Genomic DNA, 23,861 nt, shown 5'->3' on the forward strand with positions numbered 1-23,861 from the left:
GTGCAGTGAGGCCTAGTTTGGGGGTTTGGAGGAGAGGACCTGAGTGGTTAAGATTTCTAACGTTGTATGCTGTATGTTGGGGAAAAAATGATGAATCTGCATATGATGTTTGAGATGGATTGAATGATGGCTGCATGTCTTTTTAGAGGCTGCAGCAATTATAGGGAGACCATATTTTAGCCAAGCCAATAAGATATCTTTACTTATAGCATTCCTATAGGATTTGGATAGAAAAGAAGAGATCCTATTAGCACAGAATATAAGATTGATTATTTTTTTGTGTGTAGTCCAGGTGGCACTGGAAATTTATGAAGTAGTCCAACTAAATCCATAGGTATTTGAATGAAGTGACATATTTAATAGCGTTATTCAGATTGAGTATTTGTAGAAGTCTCTAGATAGAAGTAAGCCTTTCCCTTGTGGCAACAAGCAATTTTTTTTACTTTTTTATTTATTTATTTATTTTAGAAGAGTTAAGCAGGATGTTCCTTGAGTTACTGCTTTTGCATGTGAGTGAGCACATCTGCTTTCCCAACACATAAGGGAAGACAGACACTGACATTTATGGCTTCTACAATACTGCCAGCCATCTCAAAGTGCTGGCAACAATAGACTGTAGCCATGTGGCAATAAAGGCCCTCGTCATTGCCCTTAGATATCATTATAACAGTAAGACGGGCTACCATTTAATCAACTGCTGGGTACTGTGTGATGTACAGAGGATAATATCTAATATATTCCTATACCTTCCTTCCTAAGTCCATGATTCCCACATATAGCATGCAAGACATCTGTATCACTGCTTCCTTCATGGAGACATTGCACAAGGATATCTATTAGCTAATTGCCAACACAATGGCACATCTACATGTCTACATCCACTGATATAATGTATACAACACTGTCCCCCCCATACCCTGAATATGCTACAGTTAATGTGGGTGCCTCCCTGGAGCCCTGGATGTTGATAGCCACACAGCACCCACTAGGCAGGGCTGAACAACAGTACTGCACCACCCATGCTCAAACCAGAAATATGGCAGAGTATATGTTCAGCCTGTTTAAGTCCTAGTTCTTCTGCCTAGGCCAGGTCAGCCAGTATCCTCAATACCCTTTACCAGTGTAGCAGTATGACCTAGTGTAACCAGCACGGCATCCACCACCAGCAGCAACACTGATGGTAGAGGACATCCAGCAGAGGCCACACTGCACTTTCCAAATGGCATCATAGACAGTACACAGCAGTATATGCAAAGCAGCAATACCTAGTCCACCATTATGGGCCCTGACATGAACACATTGGCAGTCCGGTGTCACACTGAGAAAAATGATGCATGCAGTGATATCTAATGGCTCTGCTGGGCAGTGCATGACCAAGTCGCACCATGCATAAGACATTTCCACATGTACCACACAGAAGGGGGGACTAGTGAGAATCAAAGTCTTCATCATTTGCACAGGTGCCTAGGGACACATGGACAAATGCCAGTCTACATTACCAGGAGATGGGGGCAAAAGGCCATTGGAGGCAGAACTGGGGAAATGGGGAGGGGGTAGAATCTGTGTTGAGTATGATCTCCTCTGTGGTATGGGTAAGCGTGCCACTACAGGATCCTGCAGTGAACTGACTGTGACAGGGAGATGTGTTAGAGGCTGTATATGACCATGCAGCATGGCCTGGGCACTGTGAAGGCACTGCAGAACCAGATGTCCCTGGGACAATGATGTGGTGGTACTGGTAGAACAGAAACTATATGGTATTCACACATGAAGCTTCCCTTCAGGAGTAGTCCTATGGTATGGCTGATCCTGCAGCTGATGTTGGTATTGTGGAATGACAACTATGGAAGGTACAGACTGTGTAATTTGTACTTTGTGATGTTCTTCCAATGAATACATCCACCAGTAGCATACACACAGTGGCACTAGGTAACATCCACATGGAGGAGGCCATGGCAGTGAAATACCACACGGGCCAATCATAACATAATTCCTGGCTTCCAGTGTCTCCCAAAGGCCATGCATAAAGCCAACTATCTCAATCTCTGCATGTGTAGCTGCAGTTTGCAGCAGTATCACGGGCCTGCACTTCTGTTAGCTGACAGTCACATGCATGTCAGGAGCTGGTTGGAACAGTGGATAATTCCATGTTGCACTGCTAGCCCACCATACAGTGCATGATTGTATGTTAGATGCAGTGTGGTACTCTGCCTCTGCTGGTCCACTACTAGCAGTGGCAGTGTAATCAGTCAAAATAATGACCCTGAGGCTGGGTACACAGTACACTACTTTGTGCAGTTTGTAGCGTGGGTGTAGGGGAAGTTACAGTGCCATTTCAAACAGTGGGTGTATGCCTCCCCTTTAGGAGACAGACAGTGTCAATGTGTTCTGAATCTTTGACTTTATGTGCATGTTGGCTTCATTATCAGACCCTGGTAGAGGACTGTCTTCAGCCCATGTTCAGGCCCAGCCTCTATGCCTATACCCTGTGGATACAAACATGTAGTACGACTGTGATAATTCTCAACTCATAAGCCCTATGCCCTACAGTGTGCATGCTACTGAGAGCAGAATTCCCACAATTAAAAATTAAACAAATACCTGTGGCATTGGTTCCATAAATCTGTATGCCTAATGTGCCTACAATTAACAGATGGGCAGTGGTTAATGCAACCAACATTGTGTGGGTCTGCCTTCTGCTGTCTGAGCATGTACCTGGCTGGTCACCATGAGAGATACGTGCATCTATCTGCTCTCAGAACCTGTGTTAACACTTCCAGTTATGATGCCTGTTCCATCATCATCATCACAATGCAGGGATACCTTAAGAGTGAACCTGCGAACTATCCTAAAAACTATAGACCAATAACTTACCTTCTGACAATGTATAAACTATATAGTGGAACTGATGCCGACAGAGTCTTTTGTCATTTAGAAGAAACTCAATCATGGCAATAGAACAAAATGGTAACAAAAAAGTCATATGGAACAAAGCATCATTTGTTGTTAAATAAAGCCATAATGGAGAATTGCAAAAAGGGGAAAAATATAAGTATGGCATGGATAGCTTACAAAAAAGCATGAGATAGCATCCCACATTCATGGATAAAGGAGTGCTTACAGATGTATACGATATACCCTATACTGATTAATTGTATTACAGTCACCATGAAACAGTGGCAAACCACTTTTCAGTTAAGCCATGATAAAGGACAAATTATTATCCAGGGGATAAAAATTCAAAGTGGGATACTCCAGGGTGACTCTTTGCCACCACTCCTCTCTCGTCTTGCCCTTAATGCATTAAGCTGTCTACTTAACAGATTAGGTAATTGGTACAATTTGTCTCCCAGACAACAGCAAAGTGAGAAGATGTCTCATCCTCTTTTTGTGGCTGATTTAAAATTGTATAGCTCATCAGTTGAAGAGCTGAAAGCACAACTGCAAGAGGTCAAAACTTTCTCAGATTATATTAGAATGTCATTTGGCCTTGATAAATGTGCAAAAGCAACCTTTAAACCAAGAAAGCTGCAGCATCGAAAATATCAGACTGGGGCAGGAATGTGATATAAAGGGACTTGAGCAGGAGGGAGTATATAAATATTTGGGAATTTATGATGGATCAACAATAAAACATGAACAAAAGTGGAAAAAAAAATGGTAAGGAGAATTTTAGAAGAGAAAAATTTATACTGAAAACAGCCCTAACATCTAGGAACAAAGTCCAAGCTGTAAACCAATTTGCTCTTCCTGTTCTAATTTACAGTTTTGGGGTGATTGACAGGCCCCAAAAAATTTTGGATCAGTTGGACAGGAAAACAAGAAAAATGTTTCACACTTATCAAATGATTTATACAAATCAATGCATACCAAGATTATATATTCCCCATTCTGAAGGATGTATGGGCCTCCTTGAAATTGATTACATGTATAGATCTGCAATTGCAGGACTGCATACATATCTGCTGACCTCACAAGATACAATCACATTGAAAGTTTTAAAACATGAAGAGAACAGGTCTTAGATTACTTCCATACTTTGTTTAGCAGAAGGATATTAGTGTCAAGTGGGAATGGAAATCAAACCAGAAGTAAACAAAAATCATGCAACAAATTAATGTGCCTAAAACCAAAACAAAGAATATAAAGTGAAGGATCAGATGAGAAGACAAGAAATGTAGAAAAGGCATAAGTTTAGTTGCAAATACAGAAAACTCCTCGGACACCCTCATGTTGATTAGGATCTGATGCATGAATGGTTAAGGAGAGGTGAATTTAAACCAAAAGATGAAAGATATATGTTTTCTTACAAAGTCCATTGAATGTATTGGAGAAACAGACAAATGCAGACTTTGTAAAACAGAATTCAAAACAGTTGCATATCTTGTTTTTGGCTGCGATACACTAATGGTAGAGGGCCTGTAAACTGAAAGACATAATGTGGCAAAACTGTTGCACTGGGGATTATGCAAACATCACAATATTGAAGCAGCTGAGAAGCAATGGAAACATGAGCACAAAGCATTATAGAGAATGATAAAGTTTATATCACGTGGGATTGTCCATTACTAACAGTTCAAAAAATAGATGCGAGAAAACCAGATATAGTAGTCCATAAAAAAAGGCAAAAGTAGCATTGGTCATTGAAATTGCTACAATCAGTGATTACTGTGTCTTACGTACAGAGCGACACAAAGTCATAAAACCAGGATTTTCAGGCAGAAATGAGAGCAATGTGAAAGAAGGATAGCCATAGAATTCCAATAGTGTACAGGCCCTCTGCCATTAGTGTGTCACACCCAGCAATGAGATGTGTCAGTGTTTCTAGTTCTATTTTGCAGAACCTGCGTTTGTTTGTTTCTCCTATGTGTTCACTGGACTTTGTCAATCAACGTGTATGTAGTCCACTATCCTGAGCTCCAATAGTAATATTTCATCTTTTGGTTTAAATTCACCTCTCCTTATCCATTCCTGTGTCAGATCCTATTCAGAATGAGGCTGTTCCAGGAGTTTTCTATACTTACGCTATATCTACGTTTTTTCCACATGTCTTTCATTCTCATCAGATCTTCCTCCTTATATTCTTTCTTTTGTCTTTTGGCAAATTCAGTTGCTGTCTAACTTTTGTCTACTTCTGGTTTGGTTTTCATTCCTGCTTGACACCTGAATGCTTCTGCTAAACTAAGCAGAGAGGTCATCTTAATCAGCTTCTCACCATGTTTTAAAACTTCCACTTTGTTTGGATCTGATGAGGTGTGACATAAGCTTGTAGCCTTGCCTTTCTTTGCAGCATTCTGGCTATGCCCCTGTTCTTTGGTTAAAAATGTTTCTCTTTGCCTTGGCTAATTTTCTGAAATGCAGTGATCTGCTTATTCATGTTGTTTGTACATATATATATATATATATATATATATATATATATACACACACACACACACACACACACATATATATATATATATATATATATTTTTTTTTTTGTTTGTTTATTTAGCACTACTGTTTTATCTGCCTATGTACTGTTAACTGTGCTCTGCTTTAATGAGCTTTCTACAAATCCAGCCATAAATTTAACAACTATGACACTTCAATAATTAAATCTGATTTCAGTGAACTTTGTTGCTGAGTCTATAGCATAGCAACATTCTGCCAGTGGAACTTGCACCAATTTTATAAGCTTTATATTTTGGGGTAGACATTTACTGGCCAAAATATGAAACTGCTACACAAACAGGGTAGCAGAATTGGTCAAATAGATTCCTAAAAACTTAACAATGTACTTTTGAATTATTTATATGTTTCTACAAGTGAATGTTAACATTGTTTATTTATTTATTTATTTATTGACATTTGTTAACCGGGTTTCTCCAACTGGGCTTGTGGCACATTTTCAGTGGAGACCCGAGGAGAAAAGCTCCAGTAATACATTTTAAAACAAGTACAATTTTAAACAATATTGATATAATAGCAGTTATAGCAAAACAATTCACATATATGTTGGGTTACATGGATAAAGTTAAAGTTGCATTAAAAAGAAGCTAAGTAACAATTTTACATTGACATAGTTCAATAGATCAACAATGAACATTTTTTGTTTGTATAAAATTGTGCAAATGCATAGAGGCACATTGGAGAGAGAGGTGTAATGAGGTACTAAGTATGGTCCTTTTGAGGGTACATAAAGGGAAGGAAGACTAGGTAGGGTCATGGCAAGGGCAGGTTCTGGAATTGAGAAAATAAGCTTTTAGTTCATTTTTAAAGTGTGAGGTGTGGGAGATTGAACGTAAGTCAAGGGGAAGTTTGTTCCAAGCATGGACAAGGGAGTGTTTGTAGAGTAGTTTGCCTACTGACTTTTTTGGGTGGTAGATATCAAGTAATTGTTGGTTAGAAGTATGGAGGGTCTGGGATGGGATGTAGATGGAGACTAAGGAAGATAGAGATGGACAGAAGGAGGGTTTATAAAGAATAGAGCATAGCATATGAAATTGATAAGATAGCAGAAACTGGTGAAGTTCAAGCCATTGAAGAGAGTTTAAAGAAATGCAGTGGTGTGAGTTGTATGGGGAGTTAGTAATGAATCTGGCTATTTTATGGTAAGTCTGTTGCAGTTTGTTTAGAGTGGAGGCCTGGATATTGGTAAGAAATGGGGCGCCGTATAAGAGGGAGGGGAGGGGAGGAGGAGTGCCTGGGCCAGGGTAAGTCTAGATTCAGGGGTAAGGAATTTTTTGTTCCAATATAGCAGACCTAGTTTCTGGTTTGTTTTTTTTATACATTGGAGTATGTGTAGGTTGAACTGGAGTTCGTCATCGATAATGACCCCTAGGAGTTTTGTGTGGGTGTCAGGTCTGACGTTTGCATTGTTAGAAGATGTAATAAAAAAGGAGGTTTTGTGATGAGAAAGAGAACAGGGAAGGAAAAGTAGGAGTTTGGTCTTTTTGGGATTTAGATCAATAGGTTTTGAGAGAGCCATTGTTCAGTGGATAGTAGGGCCTGTTGGGTCAGAGAGTGTAGTTCAGGAATGTTATTTGAGATGGATATAAGTGTGGAGTCGTCGGCATACTGAATAAGGGAGGATTCTTTGATGAGGTGTAAAGATCATTGGTGAAGATGTTAAACAAAAGGGGTCCCAAGACGGAGCCTTGGGGAACACCAGTGGAGATAGGAAGGAAAGGTGAGGAGGATGAGAGCCATTTGACAGATAGTTCCCTGCCAGATAGGTAACTATTAAACCAGGCAAGTGTGGAGGGGGATAGGTGGAGATTGGTGAGTTTGGATAGTAGTAGAGGATGAGAGACAGTATTGAAGGCTTTGGAGAGATATAGGAAGAGACAGGAAATGAGTTTATTGTTGTCTAGGGCCTCTGCAATGATATGAGTAAAGGAGAGGAGGGCAGTGGTGGTGCTGTGGTGAGGACGAAATCCATGTTGGGTAGGGGTAAGTAAGTGGTGTGTGAGGAGGTAATTGAGAAGCTGTGAGTGAATACATTTTTCTAATATCTTGGAGAGGGGGGACAGAATGGCAATGGGTCAGTAGTTTGAGGGGTCAGTGTCATTTCCACCTTTATGAAGAGGGATAGTGAAGAAAGATTTCCAAAGGGTGGGGACAGTTGATTCCAGAATAGATCGATTAATTAGTATAGATACAGGATAGGCATCATCACAATTTGAAAAGTAGCCACACTGATGTAAAGCTATAAAGCCACAAAATTAAAAAAAAGTGGCGACACTAGTTAAAATGATAAGGCAACGCGATACTTTTTGTATAAAATGCAAATTGTAATGTCGCATGATTGTAAACGTATAACTGTATCATTGACTGAAAAATTTTAATAAACTTAATTATTAAAAAGTCTGTGACAATATCTTTTTCACGTTTTCATGCATTTATATTAACAGTGACTTTACTTCACCATAAGGAATGATTTTTGATTTTCTTTGTCATAGTTGAACAAAGCACCATTTGTATCTTTTAATTTTCTTTTGTTTTAATTATTACTCAAATATTCATACACCATGTTTAAGGAGTAAGAACTGTTTTTTTGGTATTATTTTGTAATAATTACACTTCTCAATGCCAGCTCTGTGGCATAGGGGGATAAAGCTGATGGTGTTTCAGGCAACCCACATTGGGGGATAAAGCTGATGGTGTTCTAGGCAATCCACATAGGGGATAAAGGTGATGGTGTACCAGGCGACCCACATTGGGGGATAAAGCTGATGGTGTTCTAGGCAATCCACATAGGGGATAAAGCTGATGGTGTACCAGGCAACCCACATAGGGGGATAAAGCTGATGGTGTTCTAGGCAATCCACATAGGGGGATAAAGCTGATGGTGTATCAGGCAATCCACATAGGGGGATAAAGCTGATGGTGTACCAGGCAACCCACATAGGGGGATAAAGCTGATGGTGTTCTAGGCAATCCACATAGGGGGATAAAGCTGATGGTGTACCAGGCAACCCACATAGGGGATAAAGCTGATGGTGTACCAGGCAACCCACATCGGGGAATAAAGCTGATGGTGTTCTAGGCAATCCACATTGGGGGAACTGGCTGGTAAAAGATGAATGATGATGCATTATCCTGCCTGCCTCTTGCAGAAGGGAGAGTGAGGGACATGCAGGAGGGATAACTGGTTTGTGAGTGCCGGAGATGATACCAAGGCCAAAATGGAAGACATTGGTGCTGTTGGAGGACATTCACAGAGGAAAGTATCATCAATTTGGTGGGGGGGTTTACCTTCCCATTACCACTGCACACCCACCGGCTGACATCTGCCCTGCATATTGGTGGGCAGCAGGGCTTAAAGGATAAGTCTCCTGCACACTGCAATATGATGTCTCCTAAAGTAGGGGAATTAGCCACCCACCCACCCAGGGGTATGGGCCTGACCAGAAAGGAGAACCTCATGGTGGGGGACACACCTAAAGGAGTCAGACAACCTGATTTAGGGAACTGGAGAGGACAGGACAGTATGGGAGTTGGCAGTAGAGGATGCAAATATTCCTGATGGCAAGAAGAAAAAAAAAATAATTGCACATCTCAGATGTATTCAGAGGCAATAGATGTTGCTTTATGCCTAATGTACATTTGAGGCTTGTGCATGGTAAGGCAACACAATACTTTTAGTATAAAATGGAAACTGTAACTCCGCATAGTTGTAAACATAACTGTATCTGACTGGAAGAGATACAGTTACAAGTATCATAATGCTCATTCCTTCTTTGTCTTCTTGCTTACAAAAGGCACTGATATATGGCATTATAGTTTACAGATAGAAAATGTATGGAAAAAGAGGAGAAATTATTCTGGGAACAACAAACATTATCCAGGGAACACAATAACCAGTATTTCAGGGCATACTGAAGAAAGACCATATGTTCATACTGCTGAAGGGAAGAGGAGATAAAGAATTACCTTTTCTGAAATGTTCAAGGGTATCAGACAGTTAAGGCAACTGTGCCATGATCTGAACCAGAATAGAACAAGGAGGCATTACAATGAGAACGGCAGATCATGGCATCAAACTATAGACAGAAGCCTTTTTTCAGGCTAGGTGAAACCACTTTCTGTAACAGGAGATGGAATCACTATCCCTATATGTTAAACATATGGGGTACCGGAACTGCAGCATCCAAGAACGAGGAATGGTGAAAGGTGGCATAGAAGAACCAAACGGCACTCACATAAACAGTCCAGCACAGCAACTGGGGAGCTGCCTGTTTTACTGGATATTGTATGGCTTAATTCCTACCAAATCAATAAGCCATTTTGCTGAATTTATATAATTCCTCCAAGGTTTTGTGACCTTGGGTAATGATATATTAAGTCAGGTGCTGCATAAAGAAATCTCTCTTAATCATGTGTGTGTGTGTGTGTGTGTGTGTGTGTGTGTGTGTGTGTGTGTGTGTGTGTGTGTGTGTGTGTGTGTGTGTGTGTGTGTGTGTGTGTGTGTGTGTGCGTGTGTGTGTGCATGTGTGTATGCGTGTGTGTGTGTGTGTGTGTGTGTGTGTGTGTGTGTGTGTGTGTGTGTGTGTGTGTGTGTGTGTGTCGTTCATTCGTGGTCACCAAGCTATTTTATTTATCCTGAAATTTCAGTGAAATGGTCATTTCATTTAACAGGATGCACCAAGCTATACCATAAAATAAAGCTGACTCTACAAATATATTTAATAGTTCTTGCTAATAGTTCTCTGTGGTTTTCCTTGTGCTAGTGATTATAATAAATCAGAAGTTCATGGGTTTAATATTTTAAATACATAATGGGTATAATATGAAAGTGTGAATATCTTTACCAACCATCCTCACACTGCCTGCAGCCACTCAACTCTTATCCCTCAACAGCACCTCTGACATGTCACATCTCCGTTCACTTACACAAAACACTTTCTTCACTGTAGGAAAATGGCTTAATGAAAAGTAGCTTATCCTAAACCCTAAAAAAACTAAACTCTTACTCTTACTACCAAAATCACTCTCACACTACAAACACACCTTCTCCATCTCTTCTCTAAACAACACAGCCATCAAAGTTGATCCACATACTAAACTCCTGGGCACCATAATAAATGTCCAATTAAAATGTGATCAACATATCTATCAGTGTATCAAAAAGACACATCAAAAACTAGGATTACTGCATCAGAACAAAAATGTCCTTACACCTGCTGCCAAACTATCCGTAGCTAGGGCTTTCCTCTTGCCATGCCTTCTCTATGCTGCTCCCATCCTCACGAACTTACAATCCACATTAATCTCACAACTAGAACACACATATAATAAAATCACCAGATTTGCAACACACCAGCCTTATAAGTCACACCATTGCATTGTATTAAAAAAACTGCAGTGGCCAGAATTCCAACATCAGCTTCTTATGTCACAACTAGAAATCGCACACTCCATCCTACACAGACCTATTGCCTGCCCCTCCGTCACCTCCCTTCTTTCCTTCTACACCTTCACTAGATCTCTCAGAAGCTCTAAGCAACAACTGCTTGACATACACAAACCCAAACAATGGTAAAGTATTTTACAATTACAATGTGTCTTTAGCCTGAAACAGACTTCCTAACTCTATTAGAAACATCCCAAATACAAATCAATTCAAAAAGCAACTAAAACTTTTTCTCTTAAGCTCATGGATTTGCCCTTGCCAAGAGCCTGCATGACCCTTCCCATCTCCCCGACATTTCCTCTCTTGCCTTAACTCATTTTTGCTTCCTCTCTAATAACTCTATGACTACTTTTCTTTGACTCTACCTTTCTCACAGTTTTAAGTAGCTTTACTCATGTAGTAGTGTGACTACTATCCAGTCCACTATAACTAAAAACAATGTGATTATGTATGTAGCTCATCTAGTTTTGTAGTTACTGTCATTCTTACAGCACATCGACTCCAATCTGCCTTTATATTGTACATCCCAGGCCTCATCTGGAAGACATATTATGCATATTTGAAACTGCCAGATTTTGGTTAAACTCATCTCATTCTATCTGTTTATTGTAAGCTGTATTTTGCTTAACATTTTGTGCTTATTCCATTTTTTACTTTTTATTTTTTACTATATTGTATAACTTACAATACATGTTCTATGTCCAACGAATATTTGTATGAAATGTCCTGGAGCTTTTCTCATCGAGTCTTCACTGAAAATGGGCTTCTAGCTCAGTTGGACCAACCCAGTTAACAAATGTCAATATATATATATGTGTGTGTGGGTGTGTGTGTGTGTGTGTGTGTGTGTGTGTGTGTGTGTATGTATATATAGATGCATAAGCTGTCTGTATTGTAGAAACAAAGCTGCTCTAGCCTGTTAGCAGTTTAGCATATGTCATCCACATGTCAGTCTGATTAGGGTGTAATAATTACATTCTTAAATATATGGACTTCTGGGATTTCTTCCATGGTTATGGTATAGCTTCCTTTTAACATGACCTTAGCAAAGGATATAAGATGGATTCAGTTTTGACTAAAAGTTCATTTCTGTACATGGTATAAATGGTGAAGTCACGCAGTCTAAATTTGACGGCCTAACCTTTACATGATTATTGTTGAACAGTCTGCTCACAATTCCAATATATTTTTGTTGCAACTAGATACACATTGCCATTTCAGTGCAAGAGCACTGTTATCATTAACTGCAGAAAGACATGTGTGGAACTCTTGTTATCAAATTTTGTTTGAAATGATACAAGTATATAGAATAGCTTGCAATTATTGAGGACCCAAAAATCATAAGCCCACAGAGAACATTAGGTTTGCTGATGCTTAAAACATCTAGAATACATAGTTATAAATGGAAGACTTTACTTAGTTTCTTGTTAAAAAGTGAATCAAGCCTTTTGTCTTCTGAATGAGGAATTCAAACTGTTTTGATGCTTTAATGTATTTGGTATAATGCCTGTTTGATTTAATCAAATTTTTCATTTACTGTATTTATTGTATGTTTGACAGAGATATCTAGGTTTATAATTTTGTCATGAAGCAAAGTGTGTGCCATTTCACTCAAGCAAAGCTAAATCCCATCATGCAGCGTTGCTCATTGGAAAGAAACACCAACAGTTCCTACACATGGTGTATTTCAGGTGATTCTTGGACTGTAGTTATTGAGTTTCATTCAGTTTTTGTTATACAGGGAAAGGTACATATTTATCACTCAAAACTAAATCATGCTGGGCAACTCTGTACTGTAGAGTGGGTCAGTCATTTACCACAAAATGTATTTCTTCATATATTTGCAGCTTACAATACTGTCAGTTTCTCCTGTGCATTCCCAGCTGAGAAACTCTCAGAAATTAATACATATAAATGCACTGTAAAGTGTAATGGAATCAATATACTGACCAGAAAGTATACTTTAAAATCATGGGAATAAGTTCTGGATTTTATCTAATGAAAATGGAGTTTAATTTTTTTAAGAATCATAAATCAATATCCTGTAGCAGGGTACAACTGGAAATGGCAAAATGGCAGTGGTATATTCCCTTCTAAATGCAGCCTGGTTTGACAACACAAACTGTGGAATTCCAAATGCTGTCAAACTCTAAGTACATTAGGAAACTGTCAGTAATATTATTTTATTAGGGCTTAGCATGTTCAGCTATCGCTGCCTTAGCCAGTATGTGTAGACTACTTATATCTTTTATTATATTTTATGTGTTATTTTGTTTGATCTTCAGAACATTGTAAAATGTGCCATGCAGCAGTTATCTATTCTAGTCACAGATGATGATAAAATATGTTTTACTGCACATCTCTCTAGCATTATTGATATTCAGAGAGATCACTGATTAATTGTGCCTTAACCTTTTGCTTAAATGCTGTGAGTTTGCAACAGGTAAGTGGGGGCTGGAGTCCATAAATAATACTACACTTCAGTGACATAGTTCATTTTCTTCAAAAAGCATGCTGATGTAACTTATTTTGATCGATTAACTTCTTCAGTCAATAGCAGTTGTAAAAATCATGTCAATATAAATGACCTTGTATTGACTTTCTTAGCCAATAGTACTAGTTTTCTACAAAGTACCACTGATTTTGGGCCTTTGTCCCTCATCACTTTCTATCGTTTTCTTGACTGCTGAAGTAAGTTGAGTGACAGGCTTTACCTTAAACAATCATATGGCTCTGTGTCAGTAATAAAAGGGAACAACCTATAGGATGGGGCTGGAAGTAGGAGTGTATGTAGCCTTCTGAGGAGGCATGTTAGGAAAATGTGATACAGGACCACAGAAGGTCCCAGGTATCTCTCCGGGCAGTGAAACATGTCAAACATACAACTAGACAACTTGGGTTAGCAGAGAAGGACTTTACGTTAGGCACATACATTTGTAAAAAGGACAGATGACGAAAAAAGTAAATGGCTACAATTTAGCATGATTTATTACCCAGAGATTGCACCTGTATCTGTTAAGACTTGAAAAAGGAGACTCGTACCTGTTTTTCCACCTTGACAACACGACCGAGCATACTAAGTTCGTCAGCAGTCTCGTTTTCTGGAGCAAGCTTTTCCCTGCTTTTCTTATCTGTTGCAATTTGACCTTTGCCAAGAATCTGATCAACTCTATATTTGAAATCAATTAGAAACAAAAGTTAGATGTAATGACAAAAATCATAATGACATTTGTCAAGGGAATATCCTTTAAAGGTTCAGATGTAAGATGCACAACACAATAACAATTAATTTACTTTGTTCAAAAGTAAAAAAAAAAAAAATACAAAATGCAAAATAAGCCAGCCTCCCAAAACAGAGGTGTAATAAACTGAAGAAAGAATTCCAGGTTTATTTTCCCAAGGCACATATATCTGCACATCTGGTTAGGTCAAGTCTGTGAATTCTTTTGATCAGTCCTTGTAGCCATTCCAGAATTGTCTTTATGGCTCACAATACCTTTTTGAAGCCTATTTCCTACTGCAAGTGTAAATATACCACTGGAATGACTTACAAATGTATCCAGTTTACCACTGCTGTTTTAAAGGAATATTTTGAATGACAGGGAGGATTTGGAACTATACAAAATATAGCTCTGTAGTTTTAGGTGGAAATACAGTTTTAATATCTTTGGTGTGAATCTATACAATGCTGATCATAATTGGGTAAATACCTATAATAATTGAATCATTTAATACACTTAAATGTAAATAAGCTTGGAAACTGCACCTGTGTACACCTAACTGGATCTTTTTAGCACAACTGTATTTTCTGTGCAGAGGCTGTATAGGTCATGACCTGCCTCTTCAGCTGCTGAATCACATATAGTTTATCTAGCATGATCTCTAACTAGTCCCTGTGGCTACTGGAACATTCGTTTGGCAATTGTTACTTAAGCTGTTACAACTAATGTAGAACAAGAAGTCTGAAAATTAGACTTACAAGAACTTGTCTAGGTCTTCTTATACGTCACAGACTTAGTTTCACACAAGGCAGCATTTAATAGCACATTATTTTCCTTGCAGAATTAATTATTAATTCTGATTATATGCAGAAGTGGATGAAGAAGTCAACCTTCATTTACTACGTAATACATGTGAAACTTCATACAACTAGCCACTGGAAAAAAAAAAAAATCGATTAATCTATCTATGCACACACACACACACACACACACACACACACACACACACACACACACACACACACACACACACACACATGCTTAGGATGGCACATTCTGTACATGAAAATGCACTAAATTTAAATTTTCTTCTATTCCTTCCGTGTGTGTATGTGTATGTGTCTACACATCAACATCAACTTCGTTTATGCTTTAATGCTTATTTCTAAAGGACCATTTACTGATTTAAAGCAAGGCATATAAATGTGAACAATACGTTGTAAGTAAAGTTGTAAACTACCTGAAATATTACCTCAAACATATGTAGATTGAGTAAAATAATAATTAAAAAAATGTTAAACACATTTAAATAATGAAGACAATTTTAAATGGCAGTTAAAAGATGAACACAGTGGTGTTAATTTTTAGGTGCTATAGTAATAAATCTGAAAATTTAATTTGAAGTACCTTATAATGAGAATGTATTTGTCTGGAAAGTTGAAGCTGTTATAAGAAGTCTAAATTCAAGCTGAGCAAGTAATATACCTTTAACTACAGTAATACTATCTGCAGGATAAAAAAAGTGAGAGATTTTCTTTTGACCAAAAATACTGTTTTTTATCATTTTGGTTTTGGGTTGTAGTATCCGATATTGGTAAGTGAGTTTTTAACCTAGCCATGTATGTAAATAGTGACAGTAACTGTCAGTTTCTAGCTGTATGTTGTCATTGGTTGTTATGTGCTACTTTGAGAGTACTGCTCAGAACATAAGTGTTTTTTGTAGAACATAAGTGTTTGATGCAAAAAATGTTGTATCACTAAACTGATACTTAATAGAAAAACTAACATTGAATCTCTCTCAGTAAAACTGATAAAGCACCTGTTATTTTCTAATTTATTATATTTCACAGTAGCCTGTTAGGGGTTTGCCATATTGCTTGACTTCATTTTACAGTCAAGGTTTTTACTCCCCTGGTGTACCTTTATACAGACACAGAGTGCATGATGATTAGAGTAACATAGCATTAAATGTGGCAACAGATCTCTACCAACTTATCTTGAAGGTACTTAAAGTAGAAATATGCCTTTTTGGCGGCACATTTTCCATTTTAAACAAAAGCATTTTTGATTCTTTTTTTTCAGAAAACAATTCTGGTGCCAATTTGTATTGTGGTTTAAAAGGGGATGGCCCATGCCAAGGCCTATATCTGCCACTGATGTCACCAAATAAATATGCAAGTTCTCTCAAAACATAAATATATTCTACAAAGATCAGCCACAATGAAAGGTTTAAATATATTTAATAATACATAATGAAAGAAAGAGAAAATACTAAGTATATATATATATATATATATATATATATATATATATATATATATATATATATATATACAGATATATATATTCACATTGACATCAGAGCTCAAAACACAGGAAATATTTAAAACAACCCTGAAGGACAGTCTCAAACAAATAAAGAAAAATAATATCTAAACTAAGCTTTACTATATTCCTGACTTAATCTAAGTGAGTTACTATACCCTAGCAACTTAATTGGTGCAAGGCAGATGTGGTGAATGGTCCTTATTGTTGTTGTTAGGTCCAAGACAGAATGCAGAATGCTCTGTCTCACTTAGAGATTTCTCAAACTAATATCTAAAATATTACTGCTGGTATAGCTTGCAGAATGACATAATTTCTGGCAAGCTGACTTCTAGTTCTCATGCAAGCCCCCATTGCTGGCAGCTGGTAGTATTTAGCATCTACCTGTAAAAATACTCAAATAAGGGCATGTGCTCAGACCTTTGACAGGTGCTGGAAGTCATAAAAGAATTGCATTCCTTCATGCTTCCAAAATAGCAATTAATTCACCCCAAAGACAATACAGAAAGCTTCTTAGTGCAGACTTTGTGTCTCTAACTGCATTGAAACCTGAAAGGTAGCCTCTTTATGACCTAGCCTATAAAGGGACTTCATTTCTAATATTTTTTAAAGTTTGCTGGACTGAGGTTAACCCCCAGGTTTCCTCTGTTAACATACACATTTAAACAGTTACATAGTGTATGCACATTTCTGTTCTCTTCCAGTAGGGCACACTGTGGATACATTTTAAGCACAAGAACTTAACAAATACCTTTTCAGCACCTGTACAAAGCAGTTTGATATACACATGGCATGCAGCTGTAATACTTTTGTAACACAAGTATCTTGTATAAATTAGTTTGATATCCACAAATGACATATAATTATTTACAAAATTCCAGCTAGCTGTGCTGGCAGTACCTCCTTTTGTCACACAGTCATTCAAGAATATTTCATAGGTTCATACTAGGCTATCTGCCCTAGGGCATTTATAAGCCTAGCCAGAGTGTGTTTGGCTTTCGCCGCCCATTTTAAATGAATTTTGCTATGCCCTTTTTCAAGGTTAGTATACTGTGCCTCTGTCTAACAGTGACACAGAAGTGATAACCGGGGTAAACCTACAATCTCCCATCCACTCATCAAGATTCCTCTTGAAGAGAGTCAATGAGGGACTCTGCCTAACCTGGACTGGGATTTTATTCCAGATTGAAGGGAGCCTCTGGGTTATGAATCTGTCCCTCCAGCATGTCCTATTTATTTCAGTGATGAGGTTCAAGTCTCTCAAGCGCGTAGCTTGATGGGATTTGGATTTTCTGAGGTGCAGCATGTCCATTAATTCCGGGTTGGACATGGCTTTATACGGCAGGCACAGATAGCCTCTGAGCAGGTGGTATGCCACTGAGTAGAGCTGGAGTTTCTTTAACAGGGCAGCATATGGCATCTGTTTGAGCCCTTTGATCCTCTTGGTGAGGTACTTTTGGGGTCTTTCCAGTTGCTGCAGGTGTCTGGTAAGGTACATCCCAAAAGGGGCATTGTACTCAATTATGGGCCTGATGAGGGATGAGTAAAGAGGCACGATGACCTCCCTTGATCTAGATGTGAATCCCTTCATGATTACGTGGGCTATATAAAATGTTTTTCTAACCACTTTGGCCATGTGGTTTTCAAATGAGAGATTGCTATCAACTTGGGTCCCCAGGTCCCTAATTACTTCTTCCGTACTTAATGGATTACCACCTATGTGGTAATTTGTGGGCACTTTGTTTTTGCCAAAGGGGATGACTATACACTTTTTGGTGTTTAGCTTGAGGCCATGGCTCTGGCACCAGTTGTCTGTTTCTATGCGGCCCTTTTGTAGGATGCTTGCGTCGGCTGGAGAGTCAATTATGGCACCTAGTTTGCAGTCATCTGCGAACTTGGTCAGCCACAGTTCTTCCATGTTGGCCTGTACCTCCGAGAAATATATACCGAACAAGAGAGGTCCCAAGACTGAGCCTTGTGGGACGCCACTTGTAACTGCTTTGAAGTCTGACATGGCTCCAGCAATTCTAACCATGTGGGTTCTGTCCTTGAGCCAGTTTGAAATACATCTAGTGACATAGGGGTTTATATTTAAGCTGGTGAGCTTATCTATAATGCCCGAGTGGGGTATTGTATCAAAGGCTTTTGCGAGGTCCAGGTAGGCTGTGTGGACCACCTTCCCCTCGTCAATGGCCTTGGTGACTGTTTCAAAGAAATTGACCAGGTTTAAGAGGCAGGATCTGCCCTTAACAGAGCCGAACTGGGTAGGATCCAGTGTCTGTAGGTCCCCAATATCTTTATTTATGAGGTCCATGATGATCCTTTCCATAGCTTTGCAGATCAAGCTAGTCAGGCTTATGGGGCAATAGTTTCCAGGATCCGTTGAGGCACCACCTTTATGGAGAGGGACCACTGTTGCTGTACGCCACTCTTTGGGCACATATCCTGTAGTAAGGCTGAGATTGAACAGTAGTTTTATGTTTGGGTTTAGCTCTTCTTGGAGTTCATGTAGGATGCAGCCCGGGACACCGTCTGGTCCCATTGATGCTGTGTTTTTTGCTTTGGAGAGGGCGGCTCTTACCTGAGCATCTGAGATGTCAGTGGGGCAGCACTCTGCTGGGATAGATATTTGCCCTTTTGGTGGTGGGGGGGGGGGGAGAAGTTTGCTCTGAACCTGTCAGCTAGGATGTTGGCAATGTCTGTGGGTTCGGTGTATTTTTTGGCATTTTGGACTAATTCTGAGCATATCTGGGAATTCCCACCCAGGTTCCTAACATAACTAAAGAAAGCCTTGTGATTATCCTTAGTGTCCTGTGCAATTTTTCTCTTGAAGCTGGCCTTAGACGATTTTATGAGTGCCCGTAGTTTTTTGCTAATACTGATCAGAGATGCCTTCCCTTTTTGGGATTTTGCTCTATCATGTAGTAGCTTCTTCCTTCTATTGTATAGTTTGTTTATGGCTGGGATCCACCAGACAGGACACCTGCCTTTGGAGGATTGGGTCTTGGTTTTATTTGGGATTGCATGATCCATGCATTCCTGAAGGTGTTCATAGAATGCATTTATAAAGGATTCTGCGGTCTGGGTTGTATTTTCCTCACTCACTACTGTCAGTGCTACCCTTTGCCTGAAATACCTTATTACTCCAAAATGAGGAAAAAGGTATAATGGTTGTTCAGTAATATACCTTCAGCAAAAGAAGGTCTTCAGTTACTGGGTTAGCTACATGATGTTAAAGACTTTTAGTTGTCACTGGATGTGTCTGATTGAGTTATAACCGGACTTGAGATGCCTATTATATAATACAGCTTGGTGTCCAAATCTGATTTTAGTGAGCTCAGCTTGAGCTGACTAAAGGTTTGGATAAGATGAAGGTACCCATCTAGCTTTGGAAGCTGGATGGCTGTTAGCCTATGCAGATATAATCTATAGAGTTAAGATTACTGCTGCAGTGATCAATAATGCAGAAAATCATTATTCATAGGATCATAAGATCATAGGAGGTTACTAGGCTAATGGCCCAGAGGCCCTTACAAGCCTAGCCAAGATTTATCCCCAAAAAGAAATCTCAGACAGCACCTGTCACCCCTGCCATTCAGGGACAAAGGTGGAACCCCTGGGACATATTTATGGTTTCCCATCCAGTCATCAAGGTTGAGCTTGAAGAGGGTCAGCAAGGTTTGATGTGTATGGGAAGTCTATTCCAGAGATGGGGCAGCCCCTGAGAGACAAACCTGTCTCTCCAGCAGGTGTGTTGATGTCACATATTAGATTCAGGACTTTTGAGCAGTTAGTGTAGAGGGGTTAGACTTACAGATATGGAGCATCTCTAGTAGGGCAGGGTCTGAGTTTGTCTTGTAGGCAAGACACAGATCACCTTTGAGCAATCTGTACGATACAGAGTAGAGTGATAGTGATGTGAGCCTGTCTGCATGGGACAGGTGTTGGAGGCCATGGATTCCCTTTGTGAGGTATTTCTGTGGCCTTTCCAATTGGTGCAGATGTTTGGAGAGGTACATACCAAATGGAGCATTATACTCAATTATTGTTTTAATAAGGGATGAGTATAGAGAGGTAATAACCTCCTTTTTTCTGGATGGAATCCCTTTACTTATGAGATGTACCAAGTAAAAGGCTTCTATGACCACTGCTGTTACATGACGGTTGAATATGAGATTGTTATCAACCTGAATACCCAGGTCTCTCACCACAGGTTGTGTGTTTAGGGGGTTGCCGTTGATGTGGTAATTAGCAGAGGCTGTGTTTTTGGCGAATGTTATGATGATACATATTAATTTATTTGTGCTTTACATGACCCCACATTTTACTTTGTACTTCCATACTTCTTCTTGACAATAAGAAAATAAGCTAGCGACTGACATAATCCAGGAATTAGTTCCACAGATACTCACAGGTAGTATAGCGCACTAACTTATTACAGTCTTTGGAAAACTATGATAACTATAATAGGGGAAAAGTCTACCCTTTTTACTGGTTGCATGGTTCATCTGCTTTTAAAAAAAGATGATACTGCCACTAGCTTCTCAAAAGAACATACCAAGTAAACTGTGTAGTCTTTTGTTATTTTTTTCACTCTTGCAATTACACTACACAGGATTGAATTCTTTATTTTTTACTGTATAGTTGGCTATGTTTTAAACTTGCAGCATGTTGCATGTTAGTAAGGGAAGAAAAAGAAAAAAATGATACCTTCTTAAGTAATATCAACTTTCTGTTTTGTTTACTGCGTGCGTATAGTCTAGGAAGTGATTACAAATCTAAAGTTGGATAAAATAAATAAAAACAAGATATATTTTCTTTTCTTCTGCAACAACCCTGCATTTAGGAGCAGTACTGAAGCAGTACTATTAGAGAGATTGAAAGAGAAAAGTGGGTCTTCATAATTATTGAGCTGGGTGAACAAGTTGTCAGTATTCGAATGCCAGCCCACTGGTGTCAGTCTGTACTGGTAATGGGTTTAGTTTTTCAGACTGCCTCAGAATGAGTCATATATACTTTATTGTTCCATAGGGTTTTAATACTTACCGCGTCTGAAGGCTTTTGATTCTGCACAGCATATCCAGATGTCCTGCTGAATATTGTTCAATCACATCCTTCACATCATATGGCCGCAGGGTTTCCTTAAACTTTCTCTTGGCAACAAGAAATTTTATTATTCTAGGAAAAAGAAATTACAGGAACGGTCATATTTTCTTCTATTCTGTTATAGTTCATAAAGTAATTGCTGTCACAATGAAATGTACTTTGCTACCTGCTGTCTTCACTCCTATATTATAACCCATAATGCCATTTTCGGTCCACTGCTTAACAGGAATAGCTAACATCATCAAGGAATTATGTAATGTTATTTTTAACATACATCTGTACAGCATGTTTAATTTCCTCCACTCTTAAAGAGGTAATGTTAATGCTTTTCATCTCATGGTGTTTCTAATTGAAATCACTTGGTTTTCAAAATTCATATTGCTTGGTGAAATGTGCTACGTCCGAATGCATATTCCACAAAACATGACAGTCAAAGATCAGTTTGCTAGAAACTATGACTATGTTACCATGGCACTATATTCAAATGTGGAACCTGGAGGACAAGAGCCGAATGTGTGATAAATGCACATACATGCAATCTGCCAGATGTCTAAAGCATGCTGACGAGGGAGGAGAACACCCCATCTACTCTAATAAGTATTCTAACTCCAACGATGTATTAATCTTAGAGTGAGAACAATCAGTTTAAGAGGGTGGGATACTCCCATGTGCCTCAGCATTTATAAGTTATGATATGTGTGCCTGTCTGATTGAATACACATATTTCATGTGCCGACCTTTCCAACAGTGTAAATGTTGGTAGTGTGTATGTAAGTCATTATTAAATATTTGCCAAAGAATGCTGATATTGTGCATATTTTTTACCTTTTTGGCACAGCAAATCACAATATCTCGGTGAATGTACAATGCAGACCCATACAATGTGTAATTAATTTGTTTGTATGAATGTCAACTTTAAAACGATACCTTAACCATTAACGTGTGATGCTCCATTCAGAGATATTCACAGAAATATGATTAATATTACATTTCTCATAACTGATAAATAAACAAACCATAATATTTCATCGCCTGTAACAGACAGAGTCTGCATATCAGTGTACAAGTTGTGTGGCTCAATGTCAGCTTCAAAATGATGCGTCATTTGTGTCATTATGATGCTCCCTTGAAAAGATATGGGCATAATAATGGGTTGGTGGGTGGCCTAATGGTCAAGGTGTTTGCCTTACAAACACAAGGTGCAGGGTTTGAGTCTCACAAGGGATAATTGGCTAGGCTTAAAATGGCTCACAAGGGCAGTTAGCCTAGTACTAATCTATGAACCTATGTCTGATAATGGCCTCAGTTTTACTAAATATGTCACAAACTTTATACTTTTCACGGTTTACAAAATGTATGGGTGTTTAATTCATATTTTAGTTTGGGTGGAATGAAATTCATGCCTGTGGTTTAATCACATACTTGACATATTTTCAACAGTTCATCTACTCTTACTTCATTTTTTTTTCTGAATGATGGAAACAGCACCATGAAGGTCCTTTTCTGTCCAAACTCTGTGTCATGGAGGGATAAAGGCCAAAGAATGACTCAGATGACATAAGTTCAGTTAGTGGCCTGGGTTGGGGGTATGAGCAAGTGGAAATACTACCTCACCTTCTTAGGGTTGGGATGGGGGGACTGGTAATCCTCTGGTTGTTTCTCTAAATGCAAGCAGGGGCTGTTAGGAAAATAACCATAACCAAAAATTGTCTTGGCTTATTAAGCCAGTGATGTGCAGTCCTCATTTACATATGGATGGAAGCAGCCACAAGCAGGGGAGGGCACAGTAGGCCTTTGCAGTGCTGTGGGCACCCATGGGAGTCACTGCCTAAGAGACAAAAACACTGATAACTGTGTGAATGACAGCTTTCATGATTGGCTTTGACCCTATGAGGAATGAATGATTGAATGATAGTGAAACGCATATGTTCGGCAGGTAGCAGGGGACAAAAAGCATACAAACATAAGGATCCTTTTCTAGCCAATGTGAAGTAGAACAGGGGAGATCCACATGTGGCCATTTAATTAGTTACTAATGACTTGTCAGTGAAAAAACTACAATCATTACTTTGGATAGCCAAGGGTACTGAACAACCTTGACAGACCAGGATGAGAAAGGACAGGCTTTGAGAATTCAGCACCTGTCTCATTTCATGGTTCTGGGAAAAGAGGGGAAACACTGACATTTACTTTGCTGCCTTTAGTAGCAATAATCTCAGCTAGAATATCTGAAGTTTTTGTTTCAACACCATTAATACACAAATAGCCACAAAGGGTCTATATCAGAACATCAAAGTTTTAAAACTTCAAAT

General features: G+C 38.9%; 1 protein-coding gene across 1 annotated transcript in view; it reads right to left on the minus strand.

Moving 5' to 3' along the window:
• Positions 1-23,861, minus strand: part of KCNQ5 (potassium voltage-gated channel subfamily Q member 5) — a 1,528,448-nt gene that overhangs the window by 21,036 nt on the left and 1,483,551 nt on the right. The window contains exons 11-12 of the mRNA XM_044077105.1: positions 21,490-21,621; positions 13,940-14,066 (exon numbers count right to left, since the gene is read on the minus strand). Coding sequence (XP_043933040.1) covers positions 13,940-14,066; positions 21,490-21,621 — 259 coding nt within the window. The remainder of the gene's footprint in view (positions 1-13,939; positions 14,067-21,489; positions 21,622-23,861) is intronic.

The sequence above is a fragment of the Protopterus annectens genome, chromosome 1.part1 (assembly GCF_019279795.1).
Source record: "Protopterus annectens isolate FY-2018-M chromosome 1.part1, PAN1.0, whole genome shotgun sequence".
NCBI classification, from domain to species: Eukaryota; Metazoa; Chordata; order Ceratodontiformes; family Protopteridae; genus Protopterus; species Protopterus annectens.